Raw genomic sequence first — 22,206 nt, 5'->3', positions numbered from 1 at the left:
ATTTGTCGCACTCAAAGTTATCATGTAGTGGATTCCAGTCAATTTTTAAATTTTTCTTTACATAACTGAAGACCAACGAAACTTCAGTTTCATCTAGAGGTAGAATAGCTCCTGAAACCCAATTTGTATTGCAGCATTGTTTCAGGCAAAATTGTATTGCAATTGTTGAGTATTCAACTGATATTAATTTTCCTGCAGAAAATCAAGTACAAACTTCCTTTATTTTCTATTTATATAACATATGCAAACATTTCACAAACTCTATTAGTTTTAATTTTTTGGTAATGGACAATGGACTTGGGATTTTTTTCTAGCAAATATATTACAGAAATCATCCACACTATGCAAGTATTCAATGGTTGTCCCACGAAGCCACAAGTTTAGTAGTGTTACAACACCCGCAGACGGAAGTGAGGTGAAGGCAGGATAAGTTGTCGCGGAGGGCTTCTTCACTTCTTGCCCTTCTTGCGTGGGCGCAGGGGCTTGACGTCCACCTCTGGAGGCGGCGGCAGGTCGCCCTCTTCCAACTGCACGCCCGCGTTGCGCGAGGGGGCGGCGGGCTCCGGTGGTGGCGCCAGGTCCGCGGGGCTCATGACCTCCAGTTTGATGTCCGACGACCTGCACATTCCAAGAGCGAGGTGTCAGACGGGAGCTACAACACTTCACTGCCCGGGCACACACACGGTGCACAGAGCTACAGGGAAAACAACCGATTTGACACCTACTAAAAATATCCGAGTGGATATCTGTTTACGAAAAGCATTTATGAATTAAGTAGTTTTGTTTCCGGATTTAGTTTTAAAACCAAATTTTTTAGAAGAGTTTAAATGGCTAAAATGCGTGTTTTCAGAGGAATTGTCAAGCATAAAACAACTAGTACAGATTCATGAAACCACTCCAGGGACTTGCGTTACACCTATATGTTCATTTCTCCGCCATATAATGTTACGGTCACCGCTCAAATTTCATAGTTGTCCTATGCACGACTAAAAGACTGAGCCCCAGTTCAGATGCTTGTGCTTAGAGGCGATATCAGTGAGCATCACTCTTAGGTATCCGAGACAGAATCCAACAGGATCACGGAAAGGGTGTATGGATGCGAATATGTAGCCTCTCTGCACCAAGGCAACTCGCTATCTCCCCGTGGTACTAAAGGTGTTTACCAAAGCCAGCTCTGCCGGGGAGATATTGTCCCTCGACATCCTCAGATGTTGGAAACAGGTATCTAGCTGGTGAGTTGGAAAAGCCCTCTCTGCAGGCAACGTCAGATGGTTTCGGGCTTTACCTGGGGGGTCAGCTCTGCCAGGCACTCAGGTCGTGAGTCCCAAAGGCCTTGTATCACTGTGGCGATCCAAAAGGTGTAATATCAGTGGCTGGCAGTTGGTCACTCTGTGCTTACGAGCAAGCCCTCAGGAGTCCCCAATCTGATGCGGGTAGAATGGTGAGCAGCATCTCTGCTCCAGAACTACAGTGCGACAAATTAGTCTACTCGAGCACCGATGCTGGTATCTGCGCAGGTTCTTTTGCTAGCTTTTGCACTAGCCTGGGCAGCTTGGAGAGGTCGGATAGGCCCTCGGCCGAATTATGGGCTCTCCTGGTGTTCTGGGAGTCCCATAGATATGAGAGGTTCGCATAAGCGCCTTCAGTACTCGCTGGAGTGGCTTGGCTGGCGAGTTCCCATTGGTTGCTGAATGAGTTAAGAAAGCTGTTTTTGGGGTCGATGTTGGGATATGGGTTCTCGCAGCCTCTTAACATAACCTATCCGTAAACACCTCCGAACCGCACTGAAGTGGTGTATCTACTTCCCTCCACGCCAAAGAAGGGCCAATCCCACACGAGGAGTACATAACAAATCCCGCAAGGGGCATTAAACTGGCGCTTAATAAATTCGCAGAAGAAAAATTCAGATTAGGTAATGTTTCAATAAGTTTACTAGATTAACCTTCATTTAAAGGGTAACAAATATAAAGTTAGCTTGATAAAACAGTGAGACTGTTTGTTACAGCTGATACTTTATATACATATAAATTTCCTGAAGAAGCTAGGTTATTATTACAATTGCACTTATATATTCAAACAAATTTGTATGGTTAAAAAATTAATAACTAGGTGAAATTCTTTTTAATAAGAACTGGTCAGCCTGAGAAATATAATTCTATTAAAACCTCTTAAAACTTTGTATGTTTTACGAAAACTAGTTAAAAGTTATTTTTCCCTTTGCAAGTTATTCAAAGTAGCCATTTAAAATTAGGATATCTCGCTCTTATTTTAAATAACGGCTTGATCGTGGCCAATCACAAGCAAGCTCCAGTATTTAGCAAGTATACGCACGGGCAACAGGCAAGAATTAGGTTAGCAACAATCAAGTAGATGTGCGGGTATCGAACAAGTAGATGAGCATGCAACAAGCGAGCAGAAGCGGGGCGGTGTGGCTGAGTGGCTGTATGGCGGTGTGGCTGAGTGGTGGTGTGGCGGTGTGGCCGAGTGGCGGTGTGGCTGAGTGGCGGTGTGGCGGTGTGGCTGAGTGGCGGTGTGGCCGAGTGGCGGTGTGGCTGAGTGGCTGTATGGCGGTGTGGCTGAGTGGTGGTGTGGCGGTGTGGCCGAGTGGCTCCTACCTGTCGCTACGTGGCCAGCTGTGCTCGCTGGCAGCGTCGCCGGCGTCGCCGCAGCCCGGCGCTCGGAATCGCATGGGCTCGCCCGTCTGGTCCTGGTCGACCAGCGTCACGTAGAAGCGCCCGTCGCGCTGCACCACGTGCACGGTGGCGTCCGTGACCGGCTTCCGGGTCCTGTCGGCGTCACGACCCCACCGGCTCTACAGCTGGTCCGACACTTCACACCAGCTCCAGGGTAGTAGCCGCGTCCAGTGGCAACATATGATCACCGCTTCGCCATCATCAGGGAGCAATGTAATGGCGACGGCAACGTCGACGATGTCTTTGCCTTCGACGCGACTACACCCCAGAAGCCAAGCAACTCCAGACAATGGCCGCGAAATACTGCGATCTTTATTATCAAGAATGTGGTTTTATCTCAATTATAGAGTAGTAATTTAATAAAAAAAATGCAAAGAGTACAAAGAAAAAAATTGGTTGTCTGTAAAGTCGGTTTACGGACGATAGTTTAAAGTGACGTCATAACAAAACATTGATGAAATGATTGCATACTTTTATGAATAAAATTGAATCATTTTTTATTGAATTATCACTATTTTGTATGGATACAAAGAAGGAGTGAAATGAAATCTACAATTTAATTGATAAATTTACTTTTATTTGTACTCATTAATTCAGATATGTTTATTACTTTAACGAAGCTTAATTTAACTATAATTTTTATACATGTTTTCTATTTAACTTCTTCCAATCTGTGTTATTCTGTTAAGGATAGGACGATGATAGGAAAAGTAGGAAACTAATGGGAGTGTTTCAAGTTTAATGTGCCTCGAAAAAGTCAAATCGATGGTTGTTCCAATCGAGTGGAAGAGAGATAGATGCGGCGCAAGCGTACAATGAGCGTAACGGGACACAGCGTAACGGGACAATGTGCGTTACGGAACACTTTTTTGTGCGTGCAGCCGGCGTTCGTCCATTGATTAGACATTTTCACTTCAAAAACCATAAGTGGCTGCCACATGCCGCAGAAGTGAAAATTTACACACAGAGGGTAATTAAATTTGTAGTGTACGCATATAATCAAAACACATGATAATATGCGTTGAAAAGATCTTTATTTACAAGAACTTATGACTTAAATGTAATCTATAAAGATGAAAATTTAGGTTTATGGTAGCAAAAATATTATACGTATATATTTCTATTCAAGTTTAAAAATTTAAAACATTTGTTTATCTTAGCACTTATTGCATATCCCTTCACGTATTCAAAAATTCGTTCCCCCTCACTGGAATTTCTTTGTAACTCAATAAGACCCACAAGGCTACACGTAGGAACAGTATTGATCCCAGTTAATCATGCAAAAAGTCACGAAATCTAATTTTTGAATGAAAAAGAAAATATTTTGAAAAGGTTTAATATTTTAAAATGTGTCTATTTAATTACAAATACCTACAGTACTTATTTAAGATTTGGTTACGAAATACGTAAGGGCCATGTTTGTTTCTGTGACTGCAGTAGTACATATTCCGTCTGAAAACAAATATTTAGGCTATATTATTTAACCAATTTTTGTCTCTTTTCTAGAGGGAACTCTATTATTAACTAGGATGTTTTTCCTTTTTGAATATGTGGCCACCTACCAATGTTTGAGATGGCTATCACGGAAATGCATCAGCGGATAAATGAACAATGCTAAATCTTAACATTTTATTCGCTCTCTCTCTCTCTCTCTGTATATATATATATATATATATATATATATATATATATATATATATATATATATATACACACACACACACACACTTGCTTGACGAGATTTTCACATAAATATCTTTTTAATTAAATTTTATTTTAGTTAAAAAGAAGGGTTAAGTACAGGATGTCCATAAATTATCTTGACAACTTTAACAATTAATAACTTGGGCACTAGACTAGATAAAAACGAACGGTTTGCAGCATATGACATGTACACTTATAAAGTTTTTTTCTTTTGTTTCAGGGATACTGATTGGCTAAGACACGTGGACGCCACAGGAGAATGCCCAGAGTGTAGCCTGGTTCATCGAGACGAAGCCCGATACCCAAGTCCAAAGGAACTTTCGGACCCGGTAAGGAAAGAAGCAACCGTCTCGACAAAGCATTAGGGATTGGCATAAGTCATTTATGGAAACCGGTACTGTGCTACATAAACGGGGAGCAGGTCGGTCATCTGTTTCAGAAGCTACCGTGGACACGGTACGGCAAGCATTTGCAAGGAGTCCGTCAAATCAGTGCGTACGATGGCCACATAGTTGCAAATGCCACGATCAACAGTGCACAAAGTGTTGCATTCAAGGTTACGACTGTATGCCTACAAGGTTGAGTTGCTGCACGCACTAAAGCCGACAGACAACCCCCAGCGGGAACAGTTTGCAGTAGAAATGCTAGCTAAGATTGATGCCAACAATGACTTTCTAAAGACGATTTGTTTCTTCGATGAGGCAACATTCCACCTATCAGGCAAACTGAATCGACATAACGTTCGTATCTGGGGATCTGAGCGCCCTCATGTGACACGTGAAATGGAACGAGACAGTCTCAAAGTGAATGTATTGTGCGGGATTATGTACAATTGCATCATTGGTCCGTTCATTTTTATTGAGTCGACCATCAACAGCGGTGTGTACTTGGACATGTTACAAGAGTTTGCAGTGCTACAGTTGGAACACCTGCAACCTGACGTTATCTTCCAACAGGATGGTGCACCACCTCACTGGTCCCTGATTGTTCGTCAGTTTCTGAACGAGAGGTTTCCGGATATAGGTATGGATTGGACGCGATGGTCCGATTCGGTGGCCTCCACGATCACCTGACATAACACCACTAGACTTTTTCTTATGGGGTTTCGTAAAGGACATGGTGTACCGAACGTACAGGACGTACAGGACTTAAAGACACGCATCCGCAATGCATTTCAACATGTTACCGTGGATATCCTGGAGTGTATATGGCATGAATTAGAATACCGACTGGACATTTTTCGAGTCCCTAGGGGTGCACATATTGACATGGGTAAAAAACTTTATTCGTGTACATGTCGTATGCTGCAAACCGTTCAGAAATATCTGGTCTAGTTCCCAAGTAATTAAATTGTGAAGTTGTCAAGACAATTTATGGACATCCTGTATGTCATAGATTAGATAAAAACCATCCAAATGACAAGAAAAGTTATAGGAAACATTATTTAAACAGAAAATATACACCTACGCACAGGTATCACATTTGTTTGTATTTTGTTTAGGAATGCATCGTTAAAAATATAAAGCAGTGAAAGTGTAAACTGTAACAAAATAAGTTAGAAGCTATTTCTATTTAAGTTTGTATAATATTGCCTAGGCTAACCACTTAAACTGGACAACATATTTTGATACGTATGCATTCAACAAATCTTTTCGTATTGCGGGAAATAAATTGTAGGTACAAACACACAAGTCTACGCACAACAAATACTTGTTGATTTTGTGTTCAAACTGAATTGTTTATAAACCGCAAAATTTTGTGTGCGAACTCTGTTTGCATGTATATTAGGCTTTAACCTCGCTCTTTATAATGAGTCGTTTTAATCATTACTGTGTGTCGCGAGTACAGGCATTGCCACGGTGTGACAGCCTTGACGTCCCTATGCTTGCCCGGCAGGATGATTCTGCGATGGTTTACGATTTTCTTCCGCGGGATGAAAGTGCAGGAAATTAAAAAACCAACCCCGAACCCAGGACGAAGGTTTTTATTATTCTATTTTTAAAATCCCCTCCCCAGCCGGAAATGGAACCCGGGCCTCTTGAACCACCAGCCAGACATGCTAGCCACTAGGCCAAATGTCACTAACAATAATGATATATATTTATTCACACAAAGTCGGTTCAGACGTAAATACAGCTAATGCTGCAAGCCTATGCAATCATTTTCTCTGTAGTTCTATATAAGATCACTAACACCGATGCAGGGCAGCGATCTACTGCCATCTGTGTTACAGTCTATAAAGTAATATCTGTTAAAAATCTTCAAAAATTCTCTTCGACGATAAACGTAAACAATAAAGTTCACCATATACATTTAAACTTTCTTTGCCCACTTGCAAAACATTTCCACTTTTAAAATTTGATAAAAACATTCCACTTACAAAATTAGCTAAATGAGAATTGCGACATGGTTAACTGGAGCAATATACCTGCAACATCTGTTAAAATGTCAGAACTTCACTTTAAAAGAGTTAAAAAAGAAAAGTTTTTCTTTCAATAGTTGGTTTTGACAGAGCTTATTTTTACAGAACTATATTTTCAAATATGTTGGAGACAAATATTGGACATTGTGACAAGGCTTGTAGAAGTAAAGGGCCAGGGACAGACCGCTATGCATTTCGTCAACAGTAGACATTATGGGTATAATGTCGAGAAGAGGAGTAATATTTGTGATACGTATCTGTCTACATTTCATACTGAATTTTTAATATATGTTTTTATTTATCCGTTGCAAGGAATCTGATATTAACCATGCGTATACGAGTTGCCATGGTTTAACCAACGCAAAACTTTACCTTTATTTAATTTTTATCCATCCAACAGAGTCCCGCGAGAAGCGAACCTCACAATACCTGTCACTCGGAACTTCCGAACACGAGTAAAGATAACACTCAACACGACAGCATTCACTAAGAAGATATTAATGTCAGATCATAAAAAATACAAAATCAGTAGAAAACCGATACAACAATCGAAAATGGAGAAACACAGGAAATGTTGCAAGCACAAATTATTTTGCTGGTAATAGTAGTACCACAAATAGTAATACATTTTTGCTATTGGGGCCCATCTGCTTCAAACACATTATTTGGGAAAGTGGGGTTGGGAGAAAGAGAGAGAGAGAGAGAGACAGAGAGAGAGAGAGAGAGAGAGAGAGAGAGAGAGAGAGAGAGAGAGAGAGAGAGAGAGAATGGTTATTAGAAATATTTGGTATGTAAATAAGTCCCAGTTAACTGTATACTCCAAATTTTGGAAGAAAAAAATTCTTAAAATGTTATTTTTTTTCAATAATCGACACATGAATATGTTATTTTCATAACTACGATGCAATATATATTTTGTAATTCCACTTTTTTTTTTAGTTCTGGCAGGATTATGGGAAAGAAAATTGTATTCTGAAAAAAAAAATCACAATAACATTTTGTAATAGACATATCTCATTTTTTTATTTGTTCTTTTAAATGTATAAGATTGAAATGAAATTATCATCTGTTTTAATTTAAGATTACATTAAAATAAAGTATGTAATGAAGACCAAGTGCTTCTGCTTGGCCGAACTCTTCAGAAGAAGCAGCGATGGGATTAAGCTCCCTGGTGAAGGGAAGCCATGCTTAGCTGCACGAGGCTTGTCGGGCCAGTCATGCCGGGGCTGACAGCCAGGGTGACTGACCCATCTCTTTACTTCTTTCTGGCCCGTGGGGAAGCTGTATTTCCAGGCTAGTCGTACGTTAAAATTAAAACAGTGGCTGCCTGGGGTCGCTTCATTAAGCAATGATTCGTGGCACCCTTGAAAGGGGGGGGGGGGGGGACATTCGGAGTAGAGACGAGAGTCTCGATACTGCCTCGAAGGCGCACTGACGCGTCCGGCCAACAAAGGGCCATGGCACCATCTGGTATTTGATTCAGTCCCGAGGCATGAAGCATAACCGCCGACCCCAGCGAATTGCATCGGCCCGTGGAGGGCACGAGATAGCTTATTGAATAGTAATTCCGTTTGTGATTAACGATACTGCGACCGTGTGTTTGGTCATGGGACGTTTCATGTTTAAATTCTACATTGGAAAACACAACCTTACCCGTTGACACTTTGTGGACGTGACATCTTGCGATATCACAAGTCATAGACAGGCTGCAACTGGGCGCAGGCAAACTCCAACCGAAATTCAGAGTGTTCCTTCCGAAAACAGCTTCAAACTCAGGGGTGCCAACCGAGATCTTAGTAAGAAGAAGAACACAACCGGAAGACTCGCCTGTGTATCGATTGTTTGGACTGCAAGGAAGAAACTTGTAGAACATTCTAATATATTCTCAGATTTACTGTTTATTACCAGACAAATAGTAAATGAATAATTGTTATGTTAAATTCGTGATAAATTGCCGAGTTTCGTGAACTGCCGTATTTTTGAAGTCAATTGTTGTTTCAATTTGGCTGACCTCGCGACAAGTGTTGCTGTGTCTACCCCGTCCTAGCCTGAGCATGAGTAAGCAGATCCAAGGACGTGGCTGACGGCAGTCCTGAGAGACGCGTGACGACACGCACCTCGACCTGGCCTTCTTGGCCCGGCGCTGCCGGCGGCCCCCTGGCGCTCGGGGATCTGTCGTGCGGCCCAGCGCCGCCTCCCGCATCCTGCGCTGCGCCGCCAGCGAGATGTAGCCGGGCCGCCAACCGGCTTGCAGCTGCAACACGGTCGCCGCCACTGCCTCAGTCGAACAAGCTTCAGTTAACTGCTTTAAACTTCTTCTTTACTGAGCAGCCTACAATTTTCTTCGAGCGCTACGGAAATTACGATCCCAGGAGGGGAATAGTTAGGTATGTTGTGGGGTAACAAATAGAGGAGACGGCAGGGGAAAGGTAAAAATGATGCAGCATACTTGCAAACTTGTATGCTTGCACTCTTGCATTCTTGCACACTCGGATACTTGCATACTTTCACAGTCGCATACTTGAACACTTTCATATTTGCACACTTGCTTACTTTCACACTCGCAAACTTGCACACTTGCATACTTGCACACTTTTACTTGCATACTTGCACAAAACATAGTTAATTTAGCGCTCCCATAATTACATTTTTTTAAAATCCGACTTCAGGCAGAGAGAATTAGTAATATAATAATCTGATCTACACATTAGGTAAAGAGAACAAATAATTTAAGCAAAATATTTCACTTCTGTTGCGTGTGAACTCCATACACACATTTTTTATTCTAAAATTACTTTTTGCATCGAGTATGTATCGAACCAAGTTTTGGGATCGATCAAATCAATTAATATATTAGGTACTACGAAATTTTTGAAAATTATTTTTTGGAATTTCTTCCATAATTTTTGGTTGAAGGTTACAGATTTGCAGTCCACCAAGATGCCGGACGTTGCAATAACTGACGATCTGGTGACTGATACTACTACACTCATAAATTTTTCAATATGGGGACAGACAATCTATACAATACACGACACTAGCGCCCCTAGTAACAGGCAATTAAATTAAAAGAGTACAGCTTCCAACAGGAGCTGCTTTTTATCCTACATATAAAAAATAACACATCTGAATGTGTGTTACTTTTACATGGGCCTTATTTAATTCTTAGTCTGATATAAGACAATGTCTCGATGGCCGTATAGACAAAGGTGTCACTTTGCCAGTCTGACATGTCATGGTTAGAATTACCTCGCTTCTGATATAGTTTGCATACATAATTTAATACAATATGTCAATAAGGGTCATAACAACACTGGTAGGTAATGGTAAATTGACTTACGTGTGTAAGGCAGAGCGATAATAGTGTGCTTTAGGAACAAACAGCAGAAACAAAGATGGTGGCATACAGTAGACGAAAACAAGATGGCGGCCTTAAAATAAATATGTGTTTCGTGGGGAAATTGTTTATAATGTCCACCTTGCATGGTATTATTTCTCATATTAGATTAAAAAAAAGTATGCTTTCGAAGACCTGCACTCGGTCGAAGGTCACTCTGTGGAAATAAGTTACTACAACACATTATATTATCATTTAAATTACCCTCATACAGCATGTGATACTGAACTGACGTGAAAGGGTTATTAAGGCAAACCAAAACCTTAAAACATCGCACACATTAAAAGACAAAACAATGCCCTAAACATCAACATCAAATAAAGAATAAACATTTCAAATCCTTATAAGTTCTCTACTAATAAAAAGTAAGCACCAGCGCTGGATTAGTTAAGGGAAACAGTCATTAATTCTGAATATGCTCACCCGGCCTCTGTAGAAGGCCCGGGAAGTACCTGGCGGGCGCTACGGGCGTCGCGGTGCTGCTGTTGTCCGAGTGCGAAGGGGGGGGGGGGGGGTCATCAGGCTAGTGGGAAACTAGGCCGTTGGTGATAGATCACGAGTACTCTGCCCCCGCGTGCCCCGCCAGGTATGTGGCTGGAAATCTACCCTGAAACTCCCTAATTGGCTCTGAGGCCGCTCGGTCGTGTGGAGGACAGAATGGTGCGGAATAATCGTAGACGACACAGTTTATATTAAATTGGCTTTTAATCCACGGATTTCTCCAGTGGTATGCATGGGTACGCTGTACTCCCTACACATACACTACGCAGTGGCAGAACCGCTACAAAAGCTATGATAATGCGCTTTGCTGCGTCTGAGCAACTGTACAATTAGACCCTGGAGACGGCCAGCACCGAAAGTTAACTGTCTTAGGAGGGCTCAATGAGCGTGAGCCTAAATTCTATTCTACACTTACGTGAGGTTGTAGCCGGCAAGTGTATGCGTGGCGATCTTAACGAAAACGAGTTGGCTGGAGTCGGCAAGTGCCGTAAATTGCGCGATCTGCGAAATACACGCCGAGTCTACGTGAGCAGCAATAAATTAAAAGGTTTTGTTTTAAAATCAAGTGCAGAGTGAACGATCGGTGAAACAAAATTGAAGGCTGCTCACGGACATACATCTTGACCAGGCGCGGAGTGGTTGGAGACTGCCGAACATGGCCTCCTCGCAAGGAAGGGAAACTTTCACCTCCTTTGTGAGTCGGCGCCAAAAACTTATATCAACTTAATTTGCTCTATTATAAGCTAAAACATGTTCCAGGTGCTCAATTAAAGGAAATCAATGGGAAATTGGGTGCTTAAGGCTTAACAACTGTTTTATAGTATTTAATTATTTGAATTGTGGCATCAAGCTGGCGACTGTAAATTTATTAACATATTGTCTCACTGTGAACTGTTCTAGTTGGATTCCTCCTAATCTGACACGATCATTGTCACAGGCACTTTAATTAAGGCTAGTGGCCGCGGTGACTGGTAATGAGGTTCGTTGTCTACTCTGTGCGTGCGGTGCTTGCACGGAGTAGCTACGACGCACTTGTTTAATGCTTGTGAATTAATAATTGTGTCCTAATGTCTTGTTCCTTAATTGTTTAATGGTGTCGAGCCCCTTGGGGTTTCGTGCCCTGAAGTTTATTTGAGTCTAGTGGGGTCACGCCCGAGGCGCTCGCCTGACTCATTCCCACTGGGCTAGGGGTGCGCTCCGAAAACGGGATCTGGTACTAGCGGTGCGGAGCACGGGCTTAGAGGCCATGGTCGGGACGACGTCAACGCAAGTCATGTTACGCACTGTCTGTTATGAAATGTAGCCGAGATTGAAGAGTTGCGAGACGAAGGTCAGTGCAACTCACCTAATTCTTCGTGCACATCCAGTGTCGCAATCGGGCACTGTTCTGTCCCCGCAGTTATTTCTAATCACAGCGAATCAGTCGAAGATTTTGCCTGATGGTGGATCCCATTTGGTCCACTTCTAAATGGCTTATCGCCAACCAACAACGAATGAGCTACCGTCAAATTGTTTACCATCTTTAAAATGTTTATTGAGGTAGTGATTTAGAGAGCTTTAAATATAAGTTATAGTTACGACTGTATTCGAGAAACTCTTCCTGGAGAGGGCTAGGACCTTCATAGGCAAACAATTTGGCTGGATGCTTAATTCAGTGAAATGAATAGGGCTGAAAATATAATTAGCCAATAATAATTTGTAAAAACAGGTTTGTTTTATTCCTTCGACTTTTTTTTATTAGACTTTAATAGTTTATGCCCAATCAAAGACAAGAATCTACAAAAAATAACACAAACAAATTTTTTCAAATAATGTTTAGAATTTTCAGGTTGTTGTTTTTTACTCCAAAAGTCGGTGGTGTTAAAACACATTTTGTAGGGTCGTAATTTGATCAGCAGTTGAGAATTCCATTCAGTCTAACTACATTTTAAGTAATGTCGAAACATGACGAACATGAAAAGCTGTATCGGAATATACTGTCGGAACATGATCTACAGAGTCGAGACATGGTGGTACATTAATGAACATGGTCGGCAGTATGAAAACATGTTCTGAAGTGTCGAAACAGCCGTAAGTGTGAGAACACGTTCTGAAGTATCGAAACACGGTCAACAGTGTAAGAACACGTCCTGAAGTGTCGGATCACGGTCGGCAGTGTGGGAACACGGCTTGCAATGTCGGACACGATCGGGAGTTTCGGGGAGCGCTCGGCTGAGTGGGATGGGACTCACCGGCAGGTCGGAGTGGGTCCATAGCCACCCCATGTGCGGCGGCACTGGTGTCGGCGCCGAAAAGGGGCAGCTGTGGGGCCGTGGCGGCTTGCTGGGGTCAGGCTTGAAGGCGGGGAAGTAGCGGCGCGACTTGCTCAGGGCTATGCGCGGGGGCTCCACCAGCGTGGTCACCTTCACGCGGCAAACGCACGAGGTGCAGCGACAGCAGCAGCAGCAGCAGCACGTGCAGGTGGTGCTCACTGCTGGGGGCTTCTCCTCCTCCTCCTCCTCCTCCTCCTCCTGGTCCTCCACGGTCTGATCCCCGTACAACCCCGCGGCCGGCGAAAGCACGCCCGTGGTGTCGTAGCGGACCGGAGGGTGGTTGTGAGCCGCCGACAATACACCTGTCGTGTCGTACCTACATAATACATATATGCAGAGTTCCTTCTGTTGCAGAATGTTTTCCTTTTTATTTGTTATGTAATTATATTTCTAAGGAGGCACTCACTAGTGCTTGGATAATGGATGGACTGGGGTTCAGGGGTGCAAATCTGGATTCGCAAGGGCAGTTCGCACGGCCCGAGAGTTGCGCATGGGTTTTTACTGACACAAGACATATCAGGATTGGGTCTTTTATGTTGTATAATGCCCATATTTTGCCATACATGCATTCAATAAGTAGAAAACTTTAAAATACACAGAACACAGAACGTTTTTCCATAAAACATACTTTTGATGTTCATGTTATCAGCCCCGTTTCACAGTCACGACTTTGAAAGTGCAAGCAGGCCCCCTTAGTGGGGGGGCTTTTTAATTCTACCCTTCGGGGAGGGGGCAGACAGGTTCCCCTGGACCCCCCACCCCAAGGGATTTCCACCCATGCTGAGGTTGAATGTGATGAGCTGTATTGATTATTTTCTCCTGTATATGAATTTACTTCTCAATGAAGATTACTTATCATTGTGTTAAGGTTAACTGCAGTTAAGTAACCTTATCACTGTGTTAAGGGGTTAACAGCAGTTCAAACTATTTTTTTTAAACATAGTTATTTATTAAATATTTGAATACAAAATGGCTACGATATTTCTCCCCCTCCCCATCACCACCACCACCCCTTCACCACTGACAACATATAAATTATTAATTATCACTGCTTATCTATTCAAAATAAACAATTTTGTAAACCAATTATATGTCTATAAATAGGTAGTATGTGACTGACAGATAATGAGGTGACCTCAGCTGCAGTATAAGCGTGTGCAGATGACGAGTTTATGTGAGTGCATGGCAAGCGAGAAACCCTAAAGTAGGGGCCACACAGATAGCTAAGCTATGTTCGCAGCGCCAGGTGGCCAGACAAATCAGTCTCTGGTTTTTCGATGTCGGAGAGACGCGTGCCGTGGGATTCAAGTGAGGATTTCGACGATTATGATACTATTCTATTGCTCTCACAGAATGCAAAAGAAAAAGGAATGGATATACGAAGTTAACCAAAGCAAAATATTTTAAACATTTCATCATTTGAATACACATTTGCATGTGAGGATGAAGCCTAAATCATGGATTATTTCAAAATAATTAGAACTATGCCCCAAATTAGCCATTTTCCTCGACACCTTAAAGTTTTTTTTTTTTTTGCATTTTTTGACAAAGATGATGAGCTTCATATTTATTTATTTTTTTTTTTTTTAAATTTCTATACCTCCAGGGGACCGTTTGTTCATGAGTTCTGTGATTCCCGTAACTATTCCAATTAAATGTGTTGCTCAGAAACCAAATTATATTTGTTATTTTACTTCGGCATTTCACGATCCATTCCCACACTCAATCAGTTTTGTGTGTGTTCTAAATTTTAAGTACCCTTCGGTACTCCGCCTCTGAGCTGTTTCCTTTCCTTAGTAGGTTTCTAGTTGACTTTGTTATCCAAGGCGTACCATGAAGAAACACCGAGAGGGTTCCAGAACTCAGTTTGATATCATTACCTTGAAATCAATTCCCAGGCATTGACCCGTATATCCTGCCTTCTATATTCGTCCACTGATTTATTCCATAAACATGGATATTTTTGTACTTCTTCAATGAAATTCTCCGTCGACATGAAACAAAACGCCATTAAATTAAAATGCAGAGGTACAGCCCAATTTCGCCCGAAATCAGACTTTTTGAATTTAAGTTATACTTCTTTAGGCACATTATGAAGAAACGACGAGAGTGAAATTTCACGATGCTCGCTCAACATACAACAAAAATTTACAGGATGAAAAAAGGTGACATAAAAATAAAAATTATGTATGTCCTTTTAAATCATATACTTTAGTTATTGATATTGAATACTAGTTCAAATCATTAAAAAGATTTATTCATTGTTAATATTAGTGATATAAATTGTGATAATACACTTTTCAAGTGTATTTTCAAACATATTCATATAAGTGTGGTTATGTTTCGGTATGTATAACGATGTCAGAAGGCTTGTAAGCTTCCATTGTTACTGGCAGGGAGTGTCTGTGGAAGGTTTAGTAGTCTCCAGGCCATTTTCACAGGAGTGTTCAAGTAGGTATAATTTATTACATTATTATAAAATGAATGATTATAAGTCATACCTATATCACAACAAACCTTGAGCATATATATTTCTTCACGATTAATTAAAATTTATGTCGATTATTTTATTATTTTAAATAACTAATTTAAGAAACATTTTATATTATATTGAAAACTGAGTATTTATTTATTTTTTAAAATTTAAATTATTAATTAATCAACCATATTTATGGTATCACTCGATTCCTTTCATTTTTTATTTATATAGATTATTTGCACACAAAATTAAAGTTAGGTTTTTATTACACCTGCCATCAGCCGGGGTTTCGGGTGCGATTCCCACGGCGAGTCTAAGGTGCTGGTCGTGAGAATTGGTGGTGTGTTCCGAGAGGGCGCCAGACTAGCTCTGTCGGCTAACCATGAGTGGGTCAATCGGCCCCAGCGCGTCCTCTAGACTCGGTCGCTTGATTTGAATTACGTGAAACGATATGCAAATTAAGTTGGGTGCACTCCCTAGGCAGCATAGGGAGCTGATACCTAACTACAACCAAAGAAAAACACTCGTTAGACTCTCGTGAAACGTGGTTACACGTATTTATTGCTGAACGGACGTTACACGTTTCTACATGCGCACTAGCTGATTGGCGCTTGGGCAGAAATTGGTACACGCAAAAACATAACACTACACAACACTCTTGATAAAAATTGTCTAACTCTCCCTATGGCAGTCCTGCATGGGGAAGTAATATTGGGGTGCTTGGAGACGGCCAAGCCCGTACGTGAATGTTAACGGTAGGCAGTTATGATTCGCGTAGCGAATCAAATCGTGAAATTCGTCCCGAGGGAACTCGGTGAGGCCGGCAGGCGTTTGCTCGGTTTCATTAACGAAAGAATAGTTTGAATGGGGTCGGCCAGGTCCGCAAGTGGCTGTGCTTAAGGCGGCCTTGTGGCCCTCTGCCTTAAGGCAGTAAAAGTGGCGACGGCTGGGTTAATCCCTGCACTGAAGAAATAAAACCGACCTGGGGTCGCGTGGGCTGTTGCGTTGAAAATGCTTTGGTTATGACTATAATTACCAGCAGCGAGGAATCAGAGGGACAAAGGTGAATGTTCCTCGTGGCACGTGCATGTCTGCCCCGGGCCGCAAGCAGATCAGAACTGCCTAAGGTGTTGGCGTGCGGAGGGGGGAACAATTACGCCGCGCGCTAAGCCACAAAAAAAACTTTTACCGTTATTCAATGTAAACTTTAATACTTGATCGCTAAACATACATGGCCCTTTCTTAATTAATTATGTATTCATGCGTGAATTACTTCAATAACTATTGATTAGCTCTTTAATTACGAATATTGAAAGTTAACATCTGAGAAAAAACAAAAATTGAGTCAAGTTAAAGACTGTTACAAAATGCTAAAACCCACTGCTTTTACATGTGTTTGTGGATTTGCTTAATTTGAGGCTCTGAGCCGAGACGAAAATTAAGGGCGTTCGTTAAACGCATCTTCCTTAAGGGAGTTACACTTATGTCTTACGATGCACATTCCTAAACACAATTGATTAATTCGGTTTGACTTTATCAGTGCACTGTTTGATTAATGGGTGTACTGTCGCGCTGGTGGTAATTACACTACACCATTTATGGCATTGAGAGTTCTTGCATTACGCCGCTCGTTTGACCCGGGTGGAGATTTTGCGAGGGGTGCGTTCCGCCAGCAGGAGCCAGTACTGCGGGCCGAGGCCGGGCTAATGGCCTTCGGTCGGTATGATGTCACACCAAATAAGAATAACTTCTAATGCGCATTCATAAGTATATGTACCCATTTATTATAATTATTATCTGTACATGCGTTTAGTTAGCAACATTAATAAAAATAGCCGAGAACCAACAACCTGGCGACGTCGCCAGGATAGCAAACACAGCGACTGCAGCCTGGTGTGTCCAGTGACACCTGAGATGCAGCTGATGTAGCGAACATCGCGAACACAGCGAGCACAGCCCTCTCTGTGTGGTGGGGGCATTATGTAGAGTACGTAGAGCTGTACCTGACTGGAGGGTGCGGGCGAGCTTCTACTGGGGGCTCTCCTCTGCCCGCGGGCGACAGGCAGCTGGTCGTGTCATGCCTCACCGGCGGGTGAGGAGGCGTGTAGCTGAGACTGATCTCCTGGTCCTCAGCCGCGCCTGCCTCTTGCTCCCCGAGCTTGCTGTAGATGCATGTACATCGGTGCCGCGCCGCCGGGACCGTGGCCTCCACAGAGTTCTCGCCACTACCCTGGGTAGTCCTTGTCCTCGTCGAAGGGAAACACACCACTTGCGGCGACTTCCTGGATGCTCCGCCTGCGCCTTCTTGGTTGCATCTGCATACAGTTCTTGGTGTCTGCACCTCGGAAGCTGTCACTTGTTTCTGCTGAGTTATAGTGGGTGCTGGCAATGGTCGCCGATTCCTATCGTCACAAGCACATGAGTGTACTGCAGGAGTGCGCGAAAACATTTCACTTTGTATCTGCGGAGATTTCCGCCAGGCATTGCCCTGGTTGCAAGAACATGTGGTTGCAGTGTGTTGCGTCTGGGTGGGACCGTCTGGATGCTGTGCTGGAAATGGTGCTTGGCGAGAACCACTCGAACATCCATTGCATTCTTGCATCAAATCTTTTTGCTGATTAGGGAATTCTTCATTCGGTGTGCAGTAGAACAACGGTCGGTCATTCGGAGCTTCCCCTCGAGTGACTTTCACATCCACATCTTGGTAATTCTGGAAATAGGACAGTTTGTACATCATACCACCTTCGTCATAACCAGGCTCTTCACAAGTGTCTTTGGTAGTGGCCTGGCAAGTGGAATCCTGCAATGGCGACTGTTCGGTATTCCCTATTTTGTTCAGCTCATAAAAAATATTTTTTAATGTGAACTGTTCGTGACATCCGGTGTTAGTTTCTTTGGATTTGGTATCTGTCCCGGCATTGCAAAGACTATGTGCTTCACTCAGGCTGTACATTATTGGAAGCCTGGCAGTCATGACATCTTCATCTAGTTGTTTCACCAGTCGTGATCGTGAGCCAAATGTCAATGGCTGTGGGCGTTTTGTGTCCCCACTTGTGGCCCCACTGAACTGCTCAGTTGTCCTAGATAAGTCGATCATGGTGTTCTTGAAGAGGTATGCTTTCTGTTCCTCGAGTATCTGGACTGGGGAAAGGATACTCTGGCCGAGGCAAGAGAGACGCACGAAGAGAGATATCGTTCCTGTATTCTTGTTGTTGGCATCTACCAGTAAGTGTACGCCTTTCAGATACCTGGCAACTGGCACCTCTTCAGGGCTCTTGATCACACCACGGATCATCTCTCCCATGCACTCGGACAGATCGATGTCCGTTTGTCCCAGAGTATCAGGGAGCGTGTGATACACAGTCAGGATCAAAGGACTCTTCTCAATACCAGCAAGTAGTTTCCGAGGCAGGATTGGAAAAAGATAGGACTTGCCGCAAGTGAATACGTCATGTTTGACTGTGGTGAGTGCGTCGGAGAACTCATCCTGTCGAATGTCCATCAAGGGGTGTCCGATGAACTTAACACCAACAGTGAGTGGCGACTTGGCATTGTAATTGCCCCTGTCGGATAGACTGATGCTGTTCACGATCACTTCCAGTAGGAATATCTGCTCTGCTTCATCGTCGTCGAAGTCCATCTTCAACAGTAAAACAGAGTACTGTCAAACAAACTTTTAACATCTGTAAATAATAAAAAAAGGTCAAAAACTTGTGATCACAAAAATTTGTACTGCAAAGAAACAATGTCACTATCAATAACCTTAAAAATCATAGATAACACCATACTGTACAGCATACTAACAGTTGATTTTCCTCCATGGAGAGCTAGTAACAAAGCTTAGGAAACTTCTTAATTTATGGCAAAGTGGGATATACACAGTCCAATAAAAGGCGTTGAATTAAAATTGAGAGCTTAGGTTAAGGGCAGAATGATCTTTTACATAGCTTAGTACATCATTCTAATAAAACTTTACAGATGCCTGAAATAAAAATAAGACATGAAATATTTGTGCTTATTTTGAACATTAGGTACATAGGTAGCTTTCAAATCCTCAGTTTGGGTGGCCAGTGAAATGTTAAATGCTTGAAGTACCTGTATTAATTCGTTCACTAAAATATAAATATTAATACTTGTTTCTCCTCTATACAAGGATGTTGGATGCCAAGTTTAAGTATGAGTAACCTTAACCTAATTTAGTTACTGACGTCGTACCGACCATGGCCTCTAAGCCCGTGCTCCGCACCGCTAGTACAAGATCCCATTTTCAGAGCGCACCCCCAGGCTAGCGGGAATGAGTCAGGCGAGTGCCTCGGGCATGACCCCAATAGACGTAAAGAAACTTAAGGGCACGGAACCCCGGGGGCTCGAATCTATAAAACAAGGGAAAAGCCATTAGGACAAAATTACTAATTACCAGACATTAAACAAGTGCGTCGTAGCCACTCCGTGCGAGCACCGCATGCACGGAGCAGACAACAAACCTCATTAACATTCACCGCGTCCACTGGCCTTAATTAAAGTGCCTGTGACAATGATCAAGTCGGAATAGGAGAAATCAGAAATCCCACTAAAACAATTCACAGTGAGACAATATGTTAATAAATTTACAATCGCTAACTTGATGCCACAATTCAAATAATTAAATACTCTAAAACAATTGTTAAGCCTTAAACACCCAATTACCAGGTGCTACCTTTTAATTGGGCACCTGGAACGTGTTTTAGCTTATAATAGAGCAAATTAAGTTAATATAAGTTTTTGGCGCCGGCTCACAAACGAGGGGAAACTTTCCCTCCCTTGCGAGGCGGCCATGTTCGGCAGTCTCCAACCACTCCGCGCCGGGTCAAGATGTGTGTCCGTGAGCAGCCTTTCACTTTGTTTCACCGATCGTCCATTCTGTAGTCATTTTAATATCAAAACCTTTTTTTTATATCATAGCAGCTCACATCGACTCGGCGTGTATTTTGCGGGCCCGGGCTTATCCCGACCGCCTTGGTTAGTGGTTCTGCACTGCGTCGCGGACCACGCCACATGTGTGTTTGTTTCAAGTCTAGTTAGAGATCCACACACATTAACACATTCATATAAACAAGAATTCCATCACAATCTCCACGATGTTGTTGTCAAGCCGACTATGAGACACGAAAATGCCATTTTAGAAATAAGAAATATGGTACTATTTTAAAATGGTACTATTAAAAAACGTGGTGTTCACGATCACTTGAGACCATCTCAAGCAACATTATGGCACAAAAATATTTAAATAAGAATGTGTATAAGATTATTTTCACAAAGGAATTTTTTCTAGACATAAATATGAATTCAACCCTGACGACAGTCGTCGTGCCCTCTTAGATGTAGAGGCTGTACCTGTCCGCCGACGTGGGCCTAAGCGAGGTATGTTCCCCTAGTGCGCCATCAGTGAAGTTTTTTGAGCAGGGACGCACCCACGTGCGCCCTAGCACGTCAGTAGACGTCATAGTGTGATAATAGTTTTACTTTTTATGTACATTCTTTAAGTGATCACGAGCCTCCCTGAGTGTATATATTTATAACGTAACAGAACTATCGCGTCTTGAATAGTGTGTGTAAATGTTGTACAAATACTTCGCTTGTCATTAATCCGTAATTCATTAATTCATTTGTATTTTCGTTTCATTAATTAATTACTTGTCATGTCGTTTTAATAATTCTGTGATTCTTTCAAATGCTCTGTTAGTCATGTAATCGCAGCCTGGCTCACCGCGAGGAGGGCCTCACCCACGCCGGCCGATTTCCCCTCCCCTCCTCCACGGCCCTGGGGGCCTCGGCTCGTGGACGGGCGGAGAAGGGCAGTGGCGAACTAGACGCGGGGACGAGCAGACGCGCGCTCGCTCCGCTCCGCTAGGGATACGTGTATCTTAGCTTCGAGTTCGCAGTCAGTATAAGCGTCATGGGACTGCCTCTGCAGTCGATCTGCTTTGTGTCAGCATTCATTGTACCGCTGAACTTCTCTCTGTCATTACGTATCGTTACAGAACTATATTCGCATACATCATGGGCCGTGTATAAGCTACTCTGAACAGCCGAACTCTCTCTGTCATTACGTGTTGTTACAGAACTATCTACGCATACATGACGGGTCGCGTACGTGCTGTGTAGCACTGCTGAACTTTTGTAACCGGTACGATTCGCTACGGGGCTGCATTCACTGTCACACCGGGTCGCATTTTGCGACCAAGAGTTTAATTCCGGGAGTCCGGGTTGCGGCGGGGGAGGACGCTCGTTCCGCGACGTGCCGGCCAGGCTGCGGCAGGATTCTTCACGGAATAAAGGAGCTCGTGAAAACGGACAGCATCATCTTATCCTTGTTACCATCTACCGTTCCTTCTACCTACGTAAAGTTCCCTCCAGGTCCCGTATTGTCCGGTCCTGGTCACATTGGCCTGAACTTCACTCCCTCTCCGACGAGAGCTACGCGGGCAAACCAGAGTGAGTCTCAGGACAATTCACAACAGGGAATTAGGGACCATAGGCTGAGGGACGTCAACCCTTTAGTTACCACCTACGAGCATTCATGTGGGAAACAAAACAATAATTTATTAAACTAAATGTAATATTTTTGTAAATTAATTAATTAAAGTTACCCAACTCTCGTTTAAGGAATGACGAAAGTAATTTTCATAACTAAAGAAAAAAGATCTGGTTTCTGTTTC

The 22,206-nt window shown here is 42.8% G+C and overlaps 1 protein-coding gene across 1 annotated transcript; it reads right to left on the bottom strand.

Annotated features, from left to right (window-relative positions):
* Positions 1 to 202: 202 nt before the first annotated feature.
* On the bottom strand, positions 203 to 19,288 carry LOC134537196 (uncharacterized). Its single transcript, XM_063377463.1, has 5 exons — positions 17,512 to 19,288; positions 12,949 to 13,345; positions 8,937 to 9,073; positions 2,616 to 2,786; positions 203 to 618 (listed from the first exon to the last, which is right to left on the bottom strand). Exons 1-5 carry the CDS (start codon positions 19,146 to 19,148, stop codon positions 450 to 452), a joined length of 2,511 nt encoding a protein of 836 aa, XP_063233533.1. The 5' UTR covers positions 19,149 to 19,288; the 3' UTR covers positions 203 to 449.
* Positions 19,289 to 22,206: the final 2,918 nt, after the last annotated feature.

This window comes from Bacillus rossius, chromosome 12, assembly GCF_032445375.1.
Source record: "Bacillus rossius redtenbacheri isolate Brsri chromosome 12, Brsri_v3, whole genome shotgun sequence".
Lineage (NCBI taxonomy): Eukaryota > Metazoa > Arthropoda > Insecta > Phasmatodea > Bacillidae > Bacillus > Bacillus rossius.
The sequence above is the reverse complement of the archived record's forward strand: the minus strand, read 5'-3'. Positions and strand labels throughout refer to the sequence as shown.